At 45.7% G+C, this 24,796-nt stretch overlaps 1 protein-coding gene across 2 annotated transcripts in view; it reads left to right on the top strand.

The window, feature by feature from the left end:
- The window catches only part of PACRG (parkin coregulated), a 435,595-nt gene that overhangs the window by 71,343 nt on the left and 339,456 nt on the right, over nt 1-24,796 (top strand). Inside the window, exon 1 of one of the 2 annotated variants that reach the window (XM_074990276.1) lies at nt 9,435-9,489. The exons of the other annotated variant lie outside the window; for it this stretch is intronic. Within the exon in view, the coding sequence (XP_074846377.1) occupies nt 9,436-9,489 (54 nt within the window). The 5' untranslated portion in view covers nt 9,435. Of the gene's footprint in view, nt 1-9,434; nt 9,490-24,796 lie in introns of those variants that run through there. 2 annotated transcript variants of the gene reach the window in all.

Below are 24,796 nucleotides of genomic sequence, written 5' to 3'. Positions count from 1 at the left end.
AACATTTTACAGGAATGTGAGCTATACCCAGTCTTCTTTTCTGGTGTTCTAGCTATGGTATATTAAAGGGTACCATACTGGACCATCCAACAGCATTTCTGAGTTTAGTAAATGTGTATGCCATAAACCTCAGTCACACCAAAACTAGTATCCTACCAAATATTCTACTAAATAGTTGATATAGTGGTAAGGTTGCAATTTTCAGTTCTATTTGTATGCTGAGAGGAAAATCTGAGCACAGGAGGCTACATTCTGGAATCCGTGAAGGCCACTTTGCATCACATGCAGCATAAGATGCCAATAAAGCCACCATAGATGGCCTTGGGAGAATTCTTACTGTGCATTTGCCTATATAGGAATTAAAAATCTAGAATTAGCCCATGCCAGCTGACTCATTTTTGCAGGGTTCGCGTTAATGGTCTGTTTAATTGTTGTGTAGACATTTTTTCTGGAGCTTAGATTCTGAAACTGTAAGGTGGGTGGGTCCCTGATCTTGGCTGCAACATGACCACAAAGGTCAACCCTGCAATTAAACAGCCCTGCAACCCATACTCAGTACTCACAGGCCTGATGCAGATAGCTAATTACAGTGTAGAAATCCCTCAGAGTCCTATTGCCTGTGGATTAACAAAAGACCAGCTAATGCTACCAACCACCATTTGAACAGTAAAGCTCTGCATCTTAATTTATTTATTAATAATGCTGTTGTAAGGAGGACTGATAGGGTGCATCTACACTTGTATTCCTCTTTCGAAAGAGGTATGCAATTGAGGTAAATTGAAAATGCAAATTAGGTATAAATTTGCATAGTTGGTACCTGGTTTGCATATTCTAATTTCAAAAGAGTTTCTTTCGAAAGAAGAAAGCCAGTGTAGACACTGCTCTTTTGAAAGTCAACCCCATCTTCGAAAGAATCCTTCTTCCCATTAAATAAAGGGAAGAAGGATTCTTTCAAAGATGGGCTTACTTTCAAAAGAGCAGCATCTACACTGGCTTTCTTCTATCAAAAGAAGCTCTTTCGAAATTGGTATATGCAAACAAGGTGCCAAACATGCAAATTTATACCTCATTTGCATACCTCTTTCGAAAGAGGAATGCAAGTGTAGATGCACCCTTAGTGACTTTAAAAAGTATCACCAGCACTTGGACCGTACATAGAGGTCAAAAGGTCAAATTTTGGCACTCTGCCTTGGAAAGGTTACTGACCCCTGGTCTAGTTATAACTTAGTCCTGCCTTAAATGCTGCAGACAATACTAGATGACCTATTAAGTTCCCTTCCAGTCCTACACTTCTATGAGCCTATCTATTCAAAAATTTTGGTGGCAGTGATGTAGAAATAATGAGAAAGAAAATGTTCATCAAACAAAGAAAAACAGGAAAAATACTTTCACGTATAGGAGATAGGGCTTACTGGGACTTAGTCAGGTTAAATTTGCGTGTTTGACAGAACGTTCGCAGTGTCCTGCTGAGAACATCTAAGATATTGAGACAGAGTAAAGTATTTGAAGTGATGTGTAAGACTCTAATAAAGTCAGTTTTAAAGTGCTGTGTGTTGTGTCTTCAGGTAAAATAAAGTCACCACCCATGGAAAGGTTACCTAGTCCACCAGCTAGTATGATAAAAATAAAGTATCAACTTAGTGAAAGTGACATTGGTGGAAATGGCATTTAGGCTTTGTCCTTATGTAAGTTTATTTTACTTCTATTCTATTTGCCTGTAGTCCAAACATATCCAATTCTAGCTTGTAAAATGAACTAAATTTGGTATCATCTCCTCTCTCCTGAGGCTAAAAGAGAAAGAGAAAAAGGCAACAAAAGTCACAAGAACTTACTATCAAAGTTGTTGTAGGATAACCTGTTTTATATATTTTCAAAACAATCTGCATGGTCATGTAGGCATCACAGTATGGTAATTTACTAGAGTATTTTTGTGTGTATATTTAGATATTTATGTTCTATTATCCTTCAAATAAGCTGTATTTGAATCTAGAAATCACCAATTTCTGTGCAGATGTTAGTCACTCTGTCAAATGTCAGTAACTTTCAGTTGTTTGGTCAAATAATCATTTCACCTGCACGTTTGACTAAAACATAAGGTATATAGTCAAAAGACTAAAATTTTTATTATGATTCAAGATGAAGAGGGTGAAGATAGTTATGGAGACAAATTTTGCTTGTTATCTAAACCAGCCATTACTCAAACTGTAAGGTAACAGAACTTTACTGATAAAACATTAAGTAGAGTCTCACTATACATATTATTTTATTTGTATGAGTGCACTCTTCAGTCCTCTGTGGGCCTTCTCCATTTTCATATTCTGTGGCCAGGGTAGAATGTATCTTCCTCACTCTTTGTCTTTTTAGGGCAGTGGTCCAAAACTGTTTACCTTATCTCACTAACTTCCCCCTCCCCCTGAACCACAGTTGACAGAGCTGGGATCAGAACCATCGTTGGGGCTAGGGCCATGTCTGGAAGTGGAACCTGAGTTGGGGCCAGGAGCTGAGGCTGGGGCCACAGCTGGAGGTGAGTCTGTGGCCGGGAATGGCACCACTGCCAGGGATTGAGGCTGGAACTGAGGCTAGGGTCATCGCCAGGACCAAGATCAGGGCTCTGACCAAGGCCAGGACCAGGAGCAGAGCTGCAGCCAGGACAGGAGACAAGGGCAGATCCCTGGGGCTACAGCTGAGTGTGGGGCCAGAAGGGGAGTCACATCTAGGAGTCAGGGCTGGGACACAGCAAGGGGCAGAATAGAAATGGGTGGCACTTTGTCCTCATCCCCCATGGATGAGGCCGTGGCTGCGGCACTTTGAAATTGCTGTTTTTTGTTCCCACGGCTCATCCAGACAGGGGTCCTTTTCGAAAGGACCCTGCCAACTTCAAAATCCCCTTATTCCTATTACTTAGTCATATATTCAGCAGGTAGGAATAAGGGGATTTCTAAGTTGGTGGGGTCCTTTCAAAAAGGACCCAATGCGGGATGAGCCACTCAGGAGCAAAAAGCGGCAATTTCTAAGTGCCACGGCTGGCGGCATGCTAATGAGGAGCTGAATATGCATTTCAGTGCCTCATTAGTATTCTTCAAAATGCCCATTAGCATGGCTATTTTGAAGATTTGTCTTAGTGTAGATACAGCCTAAGTGCAATTACAAAGTCTTCTGAAGTCCCTTGCTAGTTTACTTTCTGCTTACTGCCACCCAGAAAAGTGGCTTCAGGTGTAAAACAACAAACTGCATTTTAATGGAAATGCTTTCAGCTGTTTTATTCCATTTTTGGTTCTGAAATAATGGCTTTTTATTAATGAAGTGCAATCACTAATGCTTTAATCTTTAAAAAAATATAGCAAGCATAACCATATTAAAAATAGAAAATGCTACAACTTGCATTTATGCTGTAAGAAATACTAGGTATTGTGAAGAAAAATAAGTATGCTATCTGCCCATAGCTTTTGCATGATAGCAGAGAGGGAATGATTGATATTGGGTTGGTCATTTATGTATAGCTCATCCGTGTTTTATTTTACATCCTGTCAGACATAAAAGAACTACCAGTTTTATTAGGGCTGGTGATGTACTCCATACTTGTAGTTTTATTACCTGTTTGAGAAGCTACAAAATATTGGTGCTCTTTAATAACAAGCACTTTATGTTTCCTTATATCAGCAAATTTCCTGGATTAATACTCTCTCTTAGACTGATAGAAACCTACAGTGGTTTTTATAAAATTCTGGGGCACTAATTTCTGAAGGAGCTTGTAATAAACTAGTGGAAAGCCTATATGTATTGTGACAGATTATTGGCTAGAGAGGCTGAGCCAGAGCTCTGTCACAGCAGCCCCACCCAAAGAAGGTTGTAGGAGCCAGCTGAGCAAACCCAGGCCTGATGGCTGGCACTTTTGAGCCCTGGAGCAGTGGGGTTATATAAGACAGGTGGGAGTACAGGATAGGGAAGAGACAGAGACAGGAAAAGTAGGAGCTGGGGTGGAAGGCTCTGCTCCCCTGTAGCTGGGTAGCCAGAGGGGTTACTGTGATCCGTTGTATATAGGAGGTGGTGGGACTTTCACATGCAATAGAAGTGTGGGTGCCTGGAACTGGAGTGGCCTCCACTTGGTTTGTGGATGGAACAGGGACCTGGGGACCAGGAGCATGAGAGGCACCACTACAATATATAACCTTTTCTTTCTTTTGCTTGAGTCATATTACTTTTTTCTGTGTTGTGGTTAGCTACAATACCAGTTTTTGTTCAAACTCACCTCATTGTTCCTATCAGTTTCTCTGAGATTTTGACAGTTGTACCATCAAACACTGTATCGCTCCAGAGTTCAGGCAAATCTTTTCTTATAAAGATAATTGGTGCTGATAACAATACCTGTCTACTTTTATCCACAAATGTAAAATGCTGAGTAGTAACAGAGAGAAAGCCGAACTGGTCTATATACTATCAAAACAAAAAAGCAGTCCCGTAGTACTTTAAAGACTAACAGAATAATTTATTAGGTTATGAGCTTCTGTGGGACAGACCCACTTCTTCAGATCCTGTCCCACAAAAGCTCATCACCTAATAAATTATTCTGTTAGTCTTTAAAGTATCAGAGGGGTAGCCGTGTTAGTCTGGATCTGCAAAAGCAATGAGTGGTTCTGTGGCACCTTATAGACTAACACAAATGTATGAGCATAAGCTTTCTTGGGCAAAGACCCACCTCTCCTGCATCTGACAAAGTGGGTCTTTGCCCATGAAAGCTTATGCACATACGTTTCTATTAGTCTATAAGGTGCCACAGGACCCCTCGTTGCTTTGTTAGTCTTTAAAGTGCTACTGGATTGCTTTTTTATTTTAAATGTAAAATGTGTATATGTTTCTAGATTTGCTGAGTGTTAGACCATGTAAAAAGAGTTGGAGAAAACCAGAAATCTTATTTTAGGCTAAGTCTACACTTACCGGGAGATCAGCACAGCAATCATTCTCCCAGGGGTTGATTTAGCAGGTCTAAGACCCACTAAATTGACTCCTGGTTGCTCTCTTGTTGACTCCGGTATTCCGCTGAAATGAGAAGCATTATGGGATGCCAACAGGAGAGTTTCTCCCATTAAATCCTTGCTGTAGAGACCTTGTGGTACATTGATCCAGCTATGTTATTCACACAGTTGTAGTTGTGTAACTTAGATCAACACATCTCAAAACCTTCAAATATTTACCAAACAGAATTTTTTGTTTTCTAGCTAGCCCTATTATAGGCAGAAGACATTTGCCCCACTGCTTCCTCTGACTCTTCCCAAATCCCAAGATCAATCAATCTCCTTATGCCACACTGGACAAACACAGTCACTGGATATTTTTGATAGTTATTGTGGTAAATGAGAAGCCACTAGTGTGGTGTCCTGACAGGTCTCCTGCTCCGTCAATGATGATGATAATTTGGCTGCATGTTTGGCCCCTGTCTGTGTCACATTGGTTTCCACAAGTAGCTAACATTGAGACTCTGAGAAACACCCCCCCCCATTCTGCAAAGACAGGCAGATCAGATAAGGATCGAAGGCAGCGGGCCTGGTTTATTGCAAAGGAAGCACAGTAATAGCTTCCCAGGATCAGATGTCTACAGGTAGGCTAAGAATTGTTGTGCATTACAATGGATGCAGGTCAGTCAGGCTGTGGCTTCACTAGCACCACCCTTTCGAAAGGGGGATTCTAATGAGCCACTTTGGCAGATGCTAATGAGGCGCTGCCATGCATATGCAATGCTTCATTAGCATAACAGTGGTCACGTGCATTTCAAAAGTACAGCTTTTGTTTTTGGGAAGAAGAGGTTTCAAAGTGGCTCATTAGCATCCTCCTTTTGAAAGGGGGGTGCTAGTGTAGCCACAGCCTCAGTGACATGGGCTCAATCACTATCTGACATAGAGTTGAGTTACCTAAACATTTATAGACTGAAACAATCTACTATACACACATTACAAATCATCTTGCACATTAATTATGTTTGTTACTTCCCCTTGTACTTTCTTTCCAACATTTCAAACAAATTATACCTATTTACCACCTGTTGTTGTGCTTTCACTAGATAGATAGATAGACAGATAGATAGATTTGCTGAATACATATATCTATATATGTATATAGATATAGATATTTAATAGATTAGTAAATATCTGAAGATGCCTCTGGAATCTCTATGTGAAAGCCTTTTGAAGGTGTAATGTCCAACCTGGACATTATAGCCGTGTCTACACGTGCACGCTACTTCGAAGTAGCGGCACTAACTTCGAAATAGCGCCCGTCACGGCTACACGTGTTGGGCGCTATTTCGATGTTAACATCGACGTTAGGCGGCGAGACGTCGAAGCCGCTAACCCCATGAGAGGATGGGAATAGCACCCTACGTCGACGTTCAATGTCGAAGTAGGGACTGTGTAGTCGTTGCGCGTCTCGCAACATCGAAATTGTGGGGTCCTCCATGGCGGCCATCAGCTGGGGGGTTGAGAGACGCTGTCTCTCCAGCCCGTGCGGGGCTCTATGGTCACCGTGTGCAGCAGCCCTTAGCCCAGGGCTTCTGGCTGCTGCTGCTGCAGCGGGGGATTCATGCTGCATGCACAGGGTCTGCAACTCGTTGTCGGCTCTGTGTATCTTGTGCTGTTTAGTGCAAGTGTGTCTGGGAGGGGCCCTTTAAGGGAGCGACTTGCTGTTGAGTCCGCCCTGTGACCCTGTCTGCAGCTGTGCCTGGCACCCTTATTTCGATGTGTGCTACTTTGGTGTGTAGACGTACCCTCGCAGCGCCTATTTCGATGTGGTGCCGCGCAACGTCGATGTTGAACATCGACGTTGCCAGCCCTGGAGGACGTGTAGATGTTATTCATCGAAATAGCCTATTTCGATGTGGAGACATCGAAATAGGCTACTTCGAAGTAGGCTTCACGTGTAGACGTAGCCTATATGAAGCAAGCATTATGGAGAAAAAAATATGATATGTAATTAAAGGCTGAATGTGAATATAAACTTAGACTCATAGGATTAGAGTTGAGGTTGCTGGATACCGATAGATTTGTAGATGTCTCTGACTGTTCTTCTGTGTCAGTGGGTTAGAAATCTGATTTATAATATCCTGTATCAAAATGGGTGTCCAAGTTTTTCTACATGCATCCCGCATGTGGCTCATCAGTGTTTTCCTCAGCTTTTTACTGAGCTAGAGGTCCTTAAACTATCAGGTCTGTTCATCTGGATAAAGACTCCTGGAAATTAGATGGGTATAGATCATGGGTGTCCAACCTTTTGGCTTGCCTGCGCCGCATTGAGTGAAGAGGAATTGTCTTGGGCCACATATAAAATATATAATATAGTTAATGTATATAAATCACATAATAATGTTAAAAGATTACAATCTTGTGGGGCTGCATTACTAGCTGTCCAGGGCCGCATGTGGCCCGCAGGTCGTGGGTTGGACACGCCTGGTATAGGTACTTCTGTGGCAGATGTTCTATGTTGCAGGTCGAGACAGATTAGCTTCTGAAGACTACAGATTTAATTTATTCTGAGTAGCTTTCTCCTATGAATGGTCTTGTTTGAACTTAGCAGTCAGGGTCAGCACTGCACACTTGAAACGTTATTCAAGATCAGTCAAGGGCTCAATTTTGATAAGAGCTGATTCATTCTCCACTGGAGATAAACTGTTTTGTATGCATTTCTTCCATTTCTCCTTCTCCCAGTAGCCAGATGTAACAGAATGTGGTCTAAGTCATACAAATAGTTTGACAGTTGTCGTATTTAGACTTTTTTGTTCTGTTGTGACAAACTTCATTTTTGCTACCTATAGTTCCATATCTCCTCTTTCAAAAAGAAGAAGAAAAAGAACAAAATCAGACCCTGCGCCTTGGATCCCAATCCCTTCACACAGTGCATTGGAGGTATTTTTGGATTTTAAAGAAGAGCTTTTTCCAGTATTCAGCAATGCAGTACATTATTTCCTGAAAATCTGATAACTGTCTATCAGACATTCTTAAGCTTTCAAGAGGAAGCATTCTGTAGAGGGATGCATTCACTTAAGTGTTTTTTCCCGCGTAGTCCCAGTTTTTATACTTAACCTGGACTATCATTTATCTTTTATCAATTCAACATTCTAGAGCCGGTGATGGTACATCTAGTAGCCATTATAACTTATCACATTCCACTGCAACAGTGGCTGCCTTGACTCACCTGACAGGGAAATGTTTTCTTGAAGTATTTATACTCTTCAGTCATAAGTCAGTTAAATCCATAGGATACAAATATAATGCTCATCAATCTAATAGACTCTTGATTTGAATCAGTGGCCTCCCCTTTGTTCTGTGTTTTGAAAAGAGCCTTCTTAGTAGCCATCACATCAGTTAAACAAAGTAAAAGGTGGTGAGGATGCTCTACTCAAACTGCTGCCAAAGGTAACAAGAAATAATAAACTAATCTCTAACTCTTCTGTTCTTCTGATGTGAAGTTCCAAAGTGTAGTTATTAAAAGGGACACTGATCATTACATGGGTTGAAATTTGCTTGCAGAACATTGTTTACTCATTTCTTTTTTAAAAATGTATTTTAAATTAAACTTTAATTATAAACTGATTTAAGTTTGTTAGACATGTACCTCTGACAAAGTAATTCCTTATTTGTGTTTGGTACTTGTGAAGATTCAGAATACATTTTATACCTCTTTGAGTTGAGATTCCTCCTGCTTTTAGCAGGAGGTTGGATTTGATAACGTCCTGCGGTCTCTTCAAACCCTATGGTTCTGTGAGTATGGGTTGTAGTTTGATGATACCCTGTATGAGTTCCAACGTGGGATGGCAGGTAGCAACTAGGATTGTGTGGCTAGAGAGGGTTTTATTTCTGTACTAAAGCAGGTTCTTTCACACTATTTGGGTGACCTGTTCCATGATGCAATGGACTTCTCTGGTGAACTGTCTTGGTTTGGTTAAGGTGGTTTGGAGGTATAGATCCTGCGTTTTCTTCAGAGAATGTTGTATGGCATCACAGTATTTAGCTGTGGATAATGGATATCTTAGGGTATTTGGGGAGGTTGCAAGATCTGTAAAGATAGGTGTGGTGGAATGTGAGTTTCTTCTAGTTGTCTGTGTGATTGTGGTATCTACGAAGTTGATGCTAATGTGAGAATGCTCTAATGAGAGTTTAATATATGGAGTGCTTGTTGAAGTTACAGGTGAAATCTATGAGGGAATTTAAGCGGTCTGTTCAAAGAATAAAAATGTAATCAACATATCTCATGTATGTCCTTGTTTTCACAGTGCATTTGTCCAGGTATTGTTCAAGGTGGCCAATGAAGAGGCTGGCACATTGGGAAGCCATTCTTGTATCTGTGGGCATTCTCATGGTTTGGACAAAGCGTTGTTTTTTGAATGCAAGATTATTATCCTTGTCACCATGGATTTCTCTCCCCTATAAACCAATGTTCCTCACAACGATGGTGTCATTGCATCCCAGCAGTGTGAATCAGAGGTTTACAGCAGCATTGTCTGTGAGTCATGTGTATGCAGTAGTTGCCTCATGGTGCAGGCAAGCGAGTATGACTTCATGATCGATTTTCCCCACAAAATATTCCTCAAGGACAAGGTTACGTTAGGACCACACCTGAAAACCCTACCAAAAATATCATCATACATATGAATCAACATCTTCCCAAGTTTTACCCCAAAACTACATGGGATTCTAGCAGAAACCATTCTGGCTACATTAGATGTTATATGAGTGATGGTGTAAAGACCACGCCTTTCTGAAGGTCCCTGTGACTTTTCGTCTCCTAAGCCGTGTCTACACGTGCACGCTACTTTGAAGTAGTGGCACTAACTTCGAAATAGCGCCCGTCACGGCTACACGTGTCAGGCGCTATTTTGAAGTTAACTTCGATGTTAGGCGGCGAGACGTCGAAGCCGCTATCCTCATCAGGAGATAGGAATAGCGCCCTACTTCAACGTTCAGCGTCGAAGTAGGGACTGTGTAGTCATTGCGCGTCCCGCAACGTCGAAATTGTGGGGTCCTCCATGGCGGCCATCAGCTGAGGGGTTGAGAGACGCTCTGTCCAGTCCCTCAGCACAACGGTGGCCACGTGGAGCGGCCCCTTAAAGGTCCCCTCCCCCTCCCTTCCTGTACAGGAAGCTGAGGGAATGTGCAGGCAGCAGCCTAGACACACGGCCAGCCTGCACGTCCCTCAGCCACCCAGAACAGGGCCAGCACCTGCCATGGCTGCCCGGCAGCCCCCCCAGTGCCCCCAGGGGAGCCCCCCCCCAGGGGAGTCAGAGCAGCTAGGCCGGCCAGCCCGGCAGCCAGGCTGGGAAGCGGCACCAGGGCCCCTCCTGGACGGAGGCCAAGCTGCGGGACCTGCTGGGGGTCTGGAGCGAGGAGGAGGTGCTCCAGGTAATGGGGAGCAAGAGGCGGAACATGGATGCATTTGCTCGGCTGGCCGAGGGCCTGGCCGCCCGGGGTCACCCTGCCCGCACTCTTGACCATGTCAGGAGTAAGGCTAAGGAGCTGCGGCAGGGTTACGCCTGGGCCCAGGATGCAGCCAGCCGATCTGGGGCCTCCCCTGTCACTTGCCCCTTTTACAGGGAGCTCAGGGACATCCTGGGCCCCCGGCACACCTCCTCCCCTCCGGCCACCCTTGACACCTCGGCCGACGAGCCCCAGCAGGCTCTGCAGCCGGAGTCTGTCCCAGAGGTAAGCCCCGCACCCCGGGGGCCCCCCCTGGAGCCCACCCCTGGGCCATCGCGGCAGGAGGAGGAGGAGGGAGGGGGGCTCCTCCTCTGCAGAGTCCGGGCTGCAGATCCTCCTCCCGGAGCAGCAGCCGGGCGTCCACCCCCCGGGGATCTCCGGACCGTGGGAGTGGACCGACAGGTATGTACCCCCCTACACCTCCGGGGTTGAGGGGCGGGGGTAATAGATATGTGCCCAGGGCCCCCCACATGGCCATGGACCCAAGGACAGCAGGGCCATGTCCCTCACAGCAGTGCATCAGCCCCTGCCCCCCCACCACACGACAGTGCCATGGCCCTTCCCCGGGGCAGGGGGGAGCGGAACCTTGAGGGTCCCCCGGGAGGAGGGGGTGGGACACCCCGCAGCAGCAGAATGTGATGGAGTGAGGGGAGTGCAAAAGGGAGACTCAGGCTACATATGAGCAACAAGCTGAATAGCTCCCAGGGGCAAAGGATGATCCTGGGGCTACAGCTGGCAGGTGACATCTCTGCCCTGAACAAAGAAGAGGGAGGAGCCAAGCTGGCTTTGAATCAGGGCGGGGGCCACAGGTAGAGGCTAGGGGAAGGGAGAGCTGGAAGGCAGCCAGCCTGAGGAGGGGGAAAGCCACACCCCAGAGGGGCACCCCTTGGGGTCTTATCCCCAGGACGGGTTGGAAGGACTGTCTCTGACTGCTGTGCGGTCACTCCTGAGAGAAACCGGGCATCTGTGGCCTAAGAAACCTCTCCTGTCAGACCCGGCTGAGTGAAGTGAGAGTCACTCCCGCCAGGGGACGGGGTGCAGTGCAGGGGGACCCCTGAACCCCATCCATCCCAGTAGCATCTCCCGGGGACGGGGATGGGGAACCTGCAGCACAGGGGTGGGGGGAAAAGGGTCACGGCTCGGGGCCCACACTAACGCCTGTCTCCATTCTTCTTCCCCCCCTCCTCCTGTGTTCTGCAGCTGCACCATCGGAAGGACCGGAAGAGAGCGCTGGTGAGGCATCAGTGGTCCCGGAATCCCCTCCGGGGCCATCGCTCCAGGCAAGCCCCTAGGCGGAGGACCGACTGGCCCCACAGCGGGCTAGACGGTGGACCCCACAACAGCACCCGACGGCGACGGACCCCCCAGCTGCTGGCCATCCATCGTCGGCAGCTGGAGGTCGCGGAGCAGCGCCTGTGGGTGGACCAACGCCGCCTGGACCTGCAGGAGCGGGTGCTGGCCTGGCGCCAAGAGGCATGGGGGGCCTACATGGAGACATTCAACCGTCTTGTGGACTACCTGGCCCCCCATGCCGCGCCGGCCGCTGCAGCGCCCGCCCTGCCTGCTCCACCCGCCGCACCACCTGCTGTTCCGCACGTCGCCGTCCCGTCCGCCGGTGCCCCGCCACCCACCACCGAGGGCTGGACCGCCGAGGGACACCTGGGGCCAGCTGAGACTCGCCGGTCATATCTTCTGGTCCACCCAGCCCCCAGCCAGCCCCGGACAGGGCTGCGGCCGAGGCAGGGCTCCCGGCCGCCCACCCCCAGTGCCGGACTTTAGGGGCATGGGGCCTGGGACGTGCCCCCCCCAGCCCTTGTATATAGTTATATATGTCCAAAAAGAGGATTGTTATTGACCCATTTCATTTATATTTGTGCCCCCCCTTTGCCCTGTCCCCCCCATGTAAATAGTTCTCCCCTTCCTTATCATCCCTGGTTTTCTTTTTATTGACCAACGTATCCGTTATGTGCAATCCTTTTTATTATTGTTTTATTTGTACAGAATACGTGTGTTAGAAGAGGTCTTGTATATAGTTTGTTCTTGTTTTAATTATAGTTAAAAAAAAAAAAAGTTCTAAAAGAAAAACCAGTTTAAGTTCAGCCACAAGTGCGTGCTGTCATTTGTCCAGGAAAAGTGGGGCGGGGGTTGGGTGCTCCGTGGTGTGGGCGTAGGGGCAGGGAGTGTTGTGGAGGAAGGGGTGGGCAGTGGGGGGGCCTGGCAGAGTTCACCCCGCGGCCTCATCATCGAAGTGGGCCCGCAGGGCCTCCCGGACCCGGGTCCCTTCGGGGTCCACCTGCCGACTGGGGGCAGCGGGTGGCTGCACGTCGGCCCTGCCGACCTCCACAGCCCAGCCCTGATAAAAGGTCTCCCCCTTGCTCTCCACCAAATTGTGCAGGGCGCAGCAGGCACCCACAATCTGGGGGATGTTGTTGGGGCCCGCATCCAGGCGGGTGAGGAGACATCTCCAGCGTCCTTTCAGGTGGCCAAATGAGCATTCCACCACCTGGCTCGCGTGGTTCAGGCGCTGGTTGAAGCACTCCTGGCTGGCGGAGAGATGGCCCGTGTACGGGTGCATGAGCCAGGGCCGGAGTGGGTACGCCGCATCTGCGATGACGCAGAGGGGCATGGTGGTGTCCCCCACAGGGCTCTCCTGCTGGGGGATGTAGGTCCCTGCCTCCAGCCGGTGGCACAGGCCCGAGTTCCGGAAAACACGGCCGTCGTGGGTGCTGTCAGGCCAGCCCACATAAATGTCCTGGAAACGGCCCTGGCTGTCCACCAAGGCCTGGAGGACCACAGAATGGTAGCCCTTGCAATTGATGTAGCATCCTCCACTGTGATGCGGGGCGCGGATGGGAATGTGAGTCCCATCCAGAGCCCCGAAGCAATTGGGGAAGCCCAGCGTGGCAAAGGCCGCGATGGTAGCATCTGGGTCCCCCAGCCTCATGAGCCTGTGCAGGAGCATGGCGTTGATGGCACCCACAACCTGCAGGGAAAGCACATGGAAAAGCACCAATGAGGGGTTAGCAGGGTGTGCGTGGCCCTGCCCTGCCCTGCCCTGCCCTCCCCCGCCCTGCCCTGCCCTCCCCCCATGGGTCCTCTTACCTCCATGAGGACAGCCCCGACGGTGGCCTTGCTGACACCAAACTGCTGTCCCATGGATCGGTAGCTGTCTGGAGTGGCCAGCTTCCAGACAGCGATGCCGACCCGTTTCTCTACTGGGAGGGCACGCCGCATGGCAGTGTCCTGGTGCCTGAGTGCGGGGGTGAGCCACTGGCACAGCTCCATAAATATCTGCCGGCTCATCCTGAAGTTCCTGAGCCAGCGGTCGTCGTCCCACTCCTCAAGCACCAGCCGCTCCCACCAGTCGGTGCTGGTGGGGTAGCTCCACGAGCGGCGGCGTGTGAGGCGGGGGGGGCGGGGTGCTGCAGGGTTGGGGGTTGAGCCCTGCTGCCCTGGGGGCAGCTCCTCCTCCGGTGTAGCAAGGAGGTGCTCAGCTGCCTCCCGCATGGCATGGATCAGGGCGAGCCCTGCTCCTGCCGGGAGGGCTGGGTTGACCTCTGGCGGCTGCTGCTGCTGCTGCTGCTGCTGCTGCTGGGGCTCCATGCCTGCGTTGCCCGGAGTCTGTGTGCCTATGGCTCCTCAGACCGCGTGCTGTGCAGGCTGTGTGTGTCTGGGAGGGGCCCTTTAAGGGAGCGGCTAGCTGTTGCCCCGGAAGCGCTTGTCCGCCCTGTGACCCCGTCTGCAGCTGTGCCTGGCATCCCTATTTCTATGTGTGCTACTGTGGCGTGTAGACGTTCCCTCACAGCGCCTATTTCGATGTGGTGCTGCGCAACGTCGAAGTTGAACGTCGACGTTGCTAGCCCTGGAGGACGTGTAGACATTATTCATCGAAATAGCCTATTTCGATGTCTCCAAATCGAAATAAGCTACTTCGATGTAGGCTTCACGTGTAGACTTAGCTCTAGTGAGCATTCAGTGGGATGCACTGTGTCCACTCAGAGACTATCCAAAGGGATCTCCACATGTATTCTGCAATGCTATTGAATTCAGAATACTGAACCTCTGAAGGACATCATTCCACGCATACTTCATTAACCTTGAAAGCATTATTATGTAGAGTGGCCACTTGGCCTCTGATCCATGCATTTACAGATCACTATGAAATCGCTCAGGACTCCAGATTTGATGTCAAAGTTGGCCTAACCATACTTGTCTCTATAAAGCAAATGAACTCAAAGTCCCTCCTAATCTGTTAGGAGCACTACTAAGCAGTTTCCTGAAGTGGAGAACTCCCAGAGACATCACTCAAAGAAGAAGAGAGGGTTACTCGTTTTGTGCAGTAATAGAGGTTCTTAAGATGTGTATCTTTGTGGGTGCTCCACTACCAACCCTCCTCATCTTTACTTCAGAGTTTGCAGTAAGGACTTAGATTAGAGAAGGAACTGGAGGAATCAGTTCATGCATGCGTTAGGTGAGGTTACAGTGACACCACGAGACATCTACTAAACGTGCAACGCACATGGGCAGTGGTACCATAAAACTCTGATTTACAGCACCAGAATGCACTGACAACTGAAGTGGAGCACTCCCAAGGACACACATCTTGAAAAAATTTCATTTACTACACAAAATGAGTAAGCTTCTCATCTGCTGGGCGCTCACTCTCTCCAGCTGCTCTAGATTATTGGGTGTGTAGCACTCACTGGCAGTCAACTCCTCTGTTCCCTCATAGCACCTCTCACTCATCGTATTCAGCTGTTCTGTGCCCAGGAGGCACTGGTGGAGAGGGAGAGGAGCAAGGCAGAACTAGGGGGAAAGGTGGGGGGGGGATGGGAGGGATGGAATCTGGGGCAGAATGTGGGTGGGAAGAAGTGGTGTGGGGATGAGGGATTGGGGAAAGGAAGTATGTGGCAGTGTTACCTCTAATTTTTTATGTCCATGTGTGGAAAAAGTTTTGTTATGTGCACCAGTATGGAGGTGATGTCCATATTGGTGCACATAAGAAAATTTATTCGGAACATGGCTGGTGTGTGGTGGTGGCCGTGGGGCTGAGGGATTTGGAGTGTGGAAGAGGGTTAAGGGCTGGGCCAGAGTGTTGTGGTATGGGAGGTGAGGGCTCTGGCTGAGGCTGTGGGCTCTGGGATGTGGATGAGGAGGTTGGGGTGTAGTCTCCCCCAGGAGGAAGAGGACCACCGTCAACGCGCTCTCTCTGCAGCAATTCAGGGCCAGCTGAAAGGCACATCTCCACAACTGTGGCAGCTCCAGTGATGCTGGGCTGGGGAGAGGCACCATTCCATGGCCACAGCAAGTCTGGGCTAGGGTGGGTTGGCACCTGGTGCCAGACATAGTGAGTTTATGGAACCTTTTCCTCATCTGCTGCAAGTCTAGAGCAGGTCCACTCTGGGGTCTTTCTGGGGAAGAGGCATCTCTCCCTGCTGCAGCCCTGAGTCCTTGTGTGGGACCTACTGGCAAGCTGCACAGCCTTGCGGTTTAGGGGGATCTCAGGCATAAGGGGCTGGCGACGGAGGGGGTTTTTGCCAGCAGAGGCAGGACTACACAGTCTGTTTACTGCCGGCAGCACCCTCTGCTGGCAGAAAGATCTCACATGGCTATGATAATAAGCAGCAGGAATATGTGAATGAGCAGTTATTTGCAACTGTGAGAATGCTCATTAGTATGAAGCTGCTGGCAGAATTTCTCCATGTATACCCAGCCCTACAGTATTCTGATAATGTAATTGACTATTTTAATTTGTATTTTATTGATCAAAATTTAGGTATAATAAGTCAATATGTTTAAGATGTTATCAAGACAGGTGAAAATCTTTTATGGGTTTGGTCTCTATGTATCTATTTCTGTTGCCATAATATCTCTGTTCTCTGTCTTCATTTACTTGCACTTTCAGGCTCTGCTTTTTGTGCACATGTTGTACATCCAGGAGCTGATGTTTCTGAGGTAGTGAAAGGGTGAAAGAAAGAATAGAGGAGTTAATGCTGTTTTAAGTGTCTTGTATTGTGAAGTATCTTGATATTTCAACTGGTGTCAAGGCCATACTTCTTGAAACCAAATGCTTAAAAAGGATATTATGCTCCTATGTTAAAATACATGTGGATTGAAAGAGAAAGTGGATTTAAATACAGTCCCACAAAGCTGTGTTTGCGTATAGGAATCTAGTAACAGTCATCATTGTTGCAGGACATAAAAATCTCCATCTCACTATAACTGTGTCTACATTACAGATTCCATTGAAAGAAGTCAAAGTTGATAGATATTTCCTGACAGACCCTCTGTCTACAGAACCTGTCCACAGCTAATATGGGGTCCCCCATCAATGCCCTCTGTCAAGGGAGAGTGGCCAGACTGCCCAGCCCTCTGTCAACAGAACAGCCAGCTGGAAGCTCTACAAACAGGGCTGCCCAGTGAACCAGAAGCCCTCTCTGTCGACAGAGGGCCCCTGGAGCATCTACACGATTTTTTTATTGACAGAATATGTTGAGAGAGGTGCTATGCATTGTACAGTCAAAACAGAACTCTGCTAGGAAAACTGCTGCATTCTGTCGACCGTTTCTCCACAGAACAATGTTTGTCATGCAGATGCTCCCTAGTTTTGTCGAGAGAAGGCCTCTTCTGTCAACAGAACTCTGTAGCTTAGACCCAGCTGATAAGACCAGTGATAGAATCTTTACCAACCAGATCATATTAAAGTACAAAAGACATGCATTTAAGCTTACCTAATTCTTTAATTTCTTCCCATTCAGCCAATTCATTTCTTTGGCCTTAATGTGAAGTGTGACAGTGCATTAGCCAAGCTGTCTCAGCCGTTCTGGCAGTTTATCAGCTATACGAAGACATGTTAAATAGCCTGCATTAAATTGAAATCTTCGCTGACTCTCTTGAGCTGAGTTGCTAGGAAGAGGCAACTGGTGGCACCCTTTTATAGTTAGAAGGAAGAAGAGGGCAGAAGTTTTTTCTTAGAAAAACTTACTCTACTAGCAGAAAACTTTTTTCACTCTCTGATTGTCATTATGAAGTGAAGTAGTTGTCCCATTATAAGCATAAAAATAAATTGATCCTCCAGAGACTTCACGTATTGTGTCTCTTCCTGCAATAGAGTTTTTCTGGGGTGCATAATGAAATTCAGAAGATGTGTTGTGAAAAATTAACTGTCATTCACCTTTAGTTTAGTTATCTGCAGCAAATTATTACTCCTATAGCTGCTTCAGTTTCTCTCAGTGTTTTTTTCAAGGGCTAGGAGTCAGTTTTCCCACATTGCAAACTCGCAGCTGGCATTGGGTCTTTCTCTCTTTGCCTTTTTAATATTCCTCTAATGGGCTACGTCCACCCTAGCACCAAACTTTGAAATAGCCATGCAAATAGCCATTTCAAAGATTACTAATGAGGTGCTGAAATGCATATTCAGTGACTCATTACCATGCCGCTGGCTGTGGCTCTTCCAAATTGCTGCTTTTCGCTGCCACATGGCTCGTCCAGATGGGGATCCTTCTCAAAAGGACCCCGCCAACTTTGAAATCCCCTTATTCCTATCTGCTGATAGAAATTTTGACGAGTAAAGGGACTTCGAAGTACCCTGGGCCCAATATGTAAGTGAAGCTTCCTGTTAAAATTTGGGTTTGATCTTACTGTAATAGTAATTTGTTAAAGAATCATGCAGGACTATATCTGATGGATGATTTGTGGGATGGAGCTACCTTTTAGTTCCTTACTGATCCTTACAGATTCTTAAAGTTTTCTTGGGTAATACCTACTTCACCAGATTTGGAGCAGAATTAAGAATCCAGAGTTTGTATAGCAGGGCCAGGAGAGGGGAAGGAAGTAAAAGAAAAAGAAGAAAGGAGGGCGAAGTCTTAATTCTGCTCCATGCTCCTGGAAGGGGTGGGGCTTCAGGTGGAGGGGCGGGGCTGGGCTAACCTCTCTCCTGCCAGCCCTTCATAGCCACCCAGAATACACCACGCAGTGCTCTGGGGCCATGGGGCTTCAGCAGTGCTTTAAAAGGCCTGGGGCTCCGTCTACTGCAGCTGCCACAGCATCAGCAGCAGCCAAGAGCCCTGGCCCCCTTTGAATCACCAAGCCCTGGGGCAGTTGTCCCCTTTGCTCTCCTCTGACCCCATCGGAGGGCCTGGTAGCAAGCTTTGATCATATCCTATTAAAAAATCTGTAGGGTAACCACTTGGAATTTTATTGTTCTTACACTATCACAGCATACATTTAAGAATTGTTTTGGTGTTGGGTTTTCCCTAACATTCTTGTACTTGCTTATTATTTTGTTTCTGTATTTAGCTCTGTGTGCGTGTTTGTGTGTGTGTGTGTTACGAGCTTAAAGTAGCTTAATTCCTATTTGTTTGTTTCTTTGTTTTTTGGGTTGCTTTGTTTGTTTAAATCGTGTGTGCATGTGTGTGGTGCAGAATATACTGTATTTGGGTCCTTTTACACTAGGTTATTCTGTAATTGGTTATCAGGATACTTCATGAACCACGCTTTGTATTACTTAGGGATTTTCTATCTGGGGAAATTAATCTAGACAAAGATGCCAATTTAAACCAGATTGGTTAAACCAGACTAAGCCCCTATGTGAACAATTGTTTAGAATAAAAGTGACCTCATTTTGATTTACTGATAATTCACTTCCACAAAAAAGAATAATTGTTCTAGAATAAAATAATTTATACTCTGTAACTCAGTATCTACCCAGGGTGCTATTATAAAATGTTGCATGTTGCTGAAAAAGATGTAATAGTCAATTTCTCTGTGTACAAAAGCTTTAGAGATTTTTCAAAGAGATCTTTAAGAATTTTAACTTCCACAGGGAAGGGGAATCTCCCAGCCACTGGAGAAAAAGAAATTTATCTTTCATTCTTGTTCTCAAAATGTAATTATAATAGAGATCCACATACCCACCTTCCATGCAGGGTTAGATTTTGTTGACTTATAATTTTTTTACACTGGAACAAAAAGGAACTGATGGTACGTTTTGTTGCTGACTGTTGTGTGTTGGCAATGAGTATATTCACAAGGCCTGCTGATTAAGCAGTTTAAAGGTTTGTGATTGCATCTCATGATATTAATAATAATATAATAATTGAATATTGAAAACAATTTAATTATTTTTGAACCAAATAGAAGATTTTTTATTACTTAATATTATAAAGTTATATTGAGTACAGTAGAAATTCTCATATTCATATGGTCAGTCATGTGCTTAAGGAAGTAACTGAATTGGAGATGAAATATTTTCCTTTTTCCATAGAATATTAAAAAAAACCTTGAGAAAATTATTTATAATTACATAAAATACATGAAGAATTTTGTTAAGTCTTTCAGAGTTATCCTGCTAATGTTTACTACTGTTTTTGTGACTACTTGACAAACAGCAAAACTAAATTCTGAACTGATTATTGCATGCACAGTAAATGTAAAGATATGAAGTATTGTGTTATCAGGAGTAGTTTCATGCTGTTTTAATATCTTGGTTTCCAAGTGTATTTGATTCTTTCTTCCTAATTGGTTTAAGCATCACCAAAAAATTCAAACAAATTTTAAATGCATACTTTCTGTATTTCTTTTTTTTATTTATGGTGTATTTTTTTTGCTTTTTGTTTTTACATTTGCGGTAAACTAGGGTAAAAACACCAAACAAACATGACTTTGATAGTTTCTGGATAAAAATAAATATTCAGAATTCCATAGAAACATTACTGCAGTTTGACTATTCAAAGATATTTATGATTGAAACTCCTTGGTTATGTCTATACCGTGATAAAAGATGCACGGCACAGTTGCGTTTCGCTCAGTTTGGCCGACTCAGGCTTGCAGAGATATAAAATTGCAGTGTAGATATTTGGGCTCAGGCTGGAGCCCAAACACTAGGACCCTCTCCCCACTAGCCCAAACCCAGTTTGATAGCCCTGAAATCTGAGCCCTGTAGACCAAAATGATCCAACCTTGGCTCTCCATGGGTATTTTATTGCAGTGTAGACATACCTTAGATCTCCACTGTGGTCATGTGAACTTAAATATATGCACGTTTGATTCATTTGCTTAACTTTAGGATTATGTAGCATAAAAGGTGGCATTTAATTGAATCATATACACAAATTACTTTAAATTTGGGGAATATTTAATAGTAACCTAGTTATACCTAAGAATTCAGTGTGTGAAAAACTACAAATCACTCTGGCTACGTCTACGCTAGCGAGTTTATTCGAAAAAGCCAGGCCTTTTAAAAAAAAAAACAGAGCATCTACACACAAAATGTGTTCTTTCAATATTAAATTGAAAGAACTTGGAACTTTCTCCGGTGTCCTTCTTCTCCCAGATGAGGAGGAGGGCCCTTTTTTTGAAAGAATCTTTCAAAAAAGTGAGTAGACACTCTGGGGGCCCTTCTTTCAAAAGGGGAGTTCTCCATGGTGCTGGCCAACTGGTCCTTGGAGATGCCCTGGCCAGTAGTATCAGACCTCTCTTCTCCCTGCCTCTGGTCACCTTAAAGGAAGCTGAGAGCATGGAGGCAGCAAGGAGACGAGACAAGTAAACCCACGCTCTCACACCCACCTCTACAGGAAACATTCTGACCATGTCAGACAGATATCTGCCCTGCCGAGGGGTCCTAGGAGGCAACCTGGGCCACCAAAAGGAGGGCCCCCTCCTGGACGTAGCCTGAACTCTGGGACCTCCTGGGCCTCTGGTGGGAGGAAGACATCCTTAGGGAGACCACTGGCAAGTGATGCAAGCCCCTGCCTGGGACCAGGTGGTCACCGGACTGGCAGCCTGGGGACAACCCACCCAGACATTGGAGCAGGTCTGCTCCAAGATAAAGGAGCTGTACCAGGGGTACATCCAAGCTGGGGAAGCAGCCAGACAGTCAGGGGCAGGACCATCCACCTGCCCCTTTTTTCGGGAGCTACATGGCCTTCTCAGAGGCCAGGACAGCTCCCCCCACTGCAGACCGCACTTTGGGCCTTTGCATGTATCTCCTCCTCTGCGTTGTACGCTTGGAGTGCCACCCACCCGCTCCACACATGCACGCTACTGCTTTGTGGGAGAAGCACATGTTGGCAGCTCCGGTGGCTCTGGTAAGTTGCTGGCATAGAATTAGAGTAGGGACAGGGACTGTGGGTGCCTGGCTGTCGGGGAGGGGGAGGGCATTGAGCCATGTATTATGTATTTATTTGTGTAGATGGATAGACATAGATAGATAGACTTATATTTATTTGTCTGTATAGATTGATATATAGCTATGTAAAATATAAATATAAATAAATATATAATATGTATCAGAGAGGTAGCCGTGTTAGTCTATATCTTCAAAAACAACAAGAAGTCCTGTGGCACCTTATAGACTAACAGATATTTTGGAACGTAAGCTTTCATGGGCAAAGACCTGCTTCGTCAGACGCATGACTGCTTATGCTTATGCATGAGTGCTTATGCCCATGAAAGTTTATGCTCCAAAATATCTCTTAGTCTATAAGGTGCCACAGGACTTCTTGTTGTTATATAATATGTGGCTCTTTGCACTTTAACCACTGCTATTTTGGCTCTTTGCTCTGACTGGCCACACCTACATTATACTCTCACCTCTTTCATTGGATGGTTTAGTTCTTTGCTGATATTATCCGTATATTTCCTCATCTATTCTTGTGCTACATTTTACTGCTTTTTTCGTTGGTTTTTACAGATTTTATTCAGCTGGCTTTTCTGAACGTGTTTATGAGGATTTTATCTTTGCTTTTACTTGTTCTCCTTCCACAGAATTCTATAAATCCTCACACATTCAGGCTTTAGGTTTGCCTGTCTGGAAAGCAGATACAATTATTGTAGCATCTCTGGTAGTACCATTTAGAAAGGACTATTCCATGTCAATGCTAACTTCTTGTAATAGACAGAAGTACTGTAGCACTTCTTCAGTTCCATTTGAAATTCTACCATAATGCCTGCTCTGCTAGCCTTTTGCTGTCAGTTTTCTTGGTTCTTTCTGTAGTTTCATTTTTCTTAAATTTGATCTTTGCTCTTATGACACCTAAATGGTGGTCACTTCCAATTGTCATCTCACCTGTATTCTCTGATTTCTTTCTGTATAGTTGATCTGGGTCATGGGTACGTCATCTGGGTAACTACTCCTTTGACCTGTTTGTGGTGTTTTCTAGGAATGCCCATTCATGTCTCAAGCCTCTAGCATTCACCTCAGTCTGGGTGGGATCCACATCTCTTCTTTCTTCAGCAAATGGTTTTAGGCTGAAGTTTGCTGTGATTGTACTTGACAAGTAGTTCTGACTGAGACCAGGCCCAGGGTGGTGCTTTCTGTCCAAGGGCTATGAACAGTGTATCACAACCAGTGTTTCCTCTAATTTTTTTCAACCATGGGCAGAATAAATTTTGTTATATGAACCAAGGTATGTGTGGATGTCCTCCACCAATAGAAACACATGCTGCCCGCTGCGGGTGGCTGTGGGTTCTTTGCTAATCAGCTGGATGGCACCTGAATTTCTCCAGTGCAGACCCCCAAGCATTCATCTTACAGGGAATACTGATCACATTTATTTAAAGACTATAAAGCATACAGGGAAACATAATAATACATGGAGTTACAGAGTTACTAAAGATTCCAGAGGCCATTCATAAGTCTTATGGGGTTCTGGCAGGTTATGGTCCTTCCAAACCTGCAGCAAAGGGCAGTCTCTTGGACAAAAGTTTATGTTTGCTTTCTGGATCAGAAAGAAGACCCAAAGGCTGTTGAAACTTGGTGTGTACATTTCAAAACCCCTTCCCTCCCTGTCTTCAAACTATCTGTGTAATACCTGCATCAGCAGCTTTGAGGTTTTGAATTAATCCTCCCACCCTACCACCAGTCATTCCAGATTCTTTAGGAAGCCTTCCACCCGATGTTCCCACTGTGGGTAAGCCAGGAACACCCAAATTAACATTAACTGGGCTATAAATATTCTGTGGCTCACACTGTCTGGCCCATCTCAAATATAACGACTTTTAAAGCTTCCCAGCATTCAGTGTAAAATATAGTATCGTTCTGAAACACACTGCATATGATTGCGATATCATTACATGGACTCCATCTGGAGAATCCCAAACTATTTAATAGATATTTTTCTTTGAGAGTAACATTGCATCAATCTTGAGCCCTGAGAGAGTTCTTCCAGTTTTTTGCTGTTTGGCTTGTGATATTTCTGGTTTGGAAATCATAATTAATGCTGCTTTCTGTACCTGGTGATCTTCTTGCCCTCTGGAATGTTTAATGACTTTTATTTTCATTTTTAATTTTATTTTATCTGCCCTAGTCTTTAATCTTGTTTTATTACAAGAACTTTGATAAAACATTCATCCATTTATTTTTCAGTACCTGTTTTGCTTTTGGTATTGCACACATTGTTGTAATGTTCCATAAATCTACTTTCAGAGTTTGTTTTACCTTTAATTTAAAAAAAAATGCTTCCTGGATGCTTGGCTTCCTGATTGCTTTCACCAAGATTTGTGATTTCTGCTGAAACAGAGTGATCACTTAGTCTTGCCAGTGGCCTTGTTGTGTTCCTAAGCCTTCATGTTTTTGTAAGGCTAGGTTGTTGTCATATTGTTCAACCTTCAGTCTGGAGGACTAGTGGACTATTCACATGTTGTCCCTACCTGTCTGGGTGACTAACAGAAGTTACAACTTCTGTGGACATAGCTTTTCAGGTCACTGGAGCACACAAGTTTCCCCACCAATGTGCAATCCCTGGGGAAGGAACAGAATGTGCTTTTGATATTCAATTTAAATGTGCCAGTCCTTTTACAGCTCTTAGTCTAGCTGCAGAATATTCTACCTCCAGATAAGCACTGAAAGTAACAAATGAAGTTTCTGTGGCAGGAAGAACTCTGAAAAAACTAGTAGGATTAATCCAAAATAGGACTGATAAACTCAGTTACAATCAGTAGTAGTAGGCATCCTTCTGTCTGCATAACTATGGATCGCACCCTTTATAGTTTCAATTGAGGACTTCATTTACAGCGTCTACTGTGACTATGAAGACCCACATGAGAGTGACAGTCCTTGCTGCATCTCTTGCAGATGTGATGGGTGTCTGGCAAGTCCTTAGTGTGCTTTCTGTGCGCTCGCTTCTCCTCTGCTAGCTGTCTGATCCTCATCTCACCCTTCTGAAGGCCCTTGTGTAACCTCTGCCTCCATCTGCTGCGGTCATCTGCTAGTTCTTCCCAGTTGTCCAGCTCGATGTCTACCTCTCTGAGGTCTCTCTTGCAGACATCTTTGTAGCGCAACTGGGGGCATCCGGGAGGTCTTTTGCCAGAGGCTAGCTCACCATACAGGATGTCTT

The sequence above is a fragment of the Carettochelys insculpta genome, chromosome 3 (genome assembly GCF_033958435.1).
Source record: "Carettochelys insculpta isolate YL-2023 chromosome 3, ASM3395843v1, whole genome shotgun sequence".
NCBI lineage: Eukaryota > Metazoa > Chordata > Testudines > Carettochelyidae > Carettochelys > Carettochelys insculpta.
Note: the sequence above shows the minus strand (reverse complement) of the source record. Positions and strands in the feature narration are given on the sequence as shown.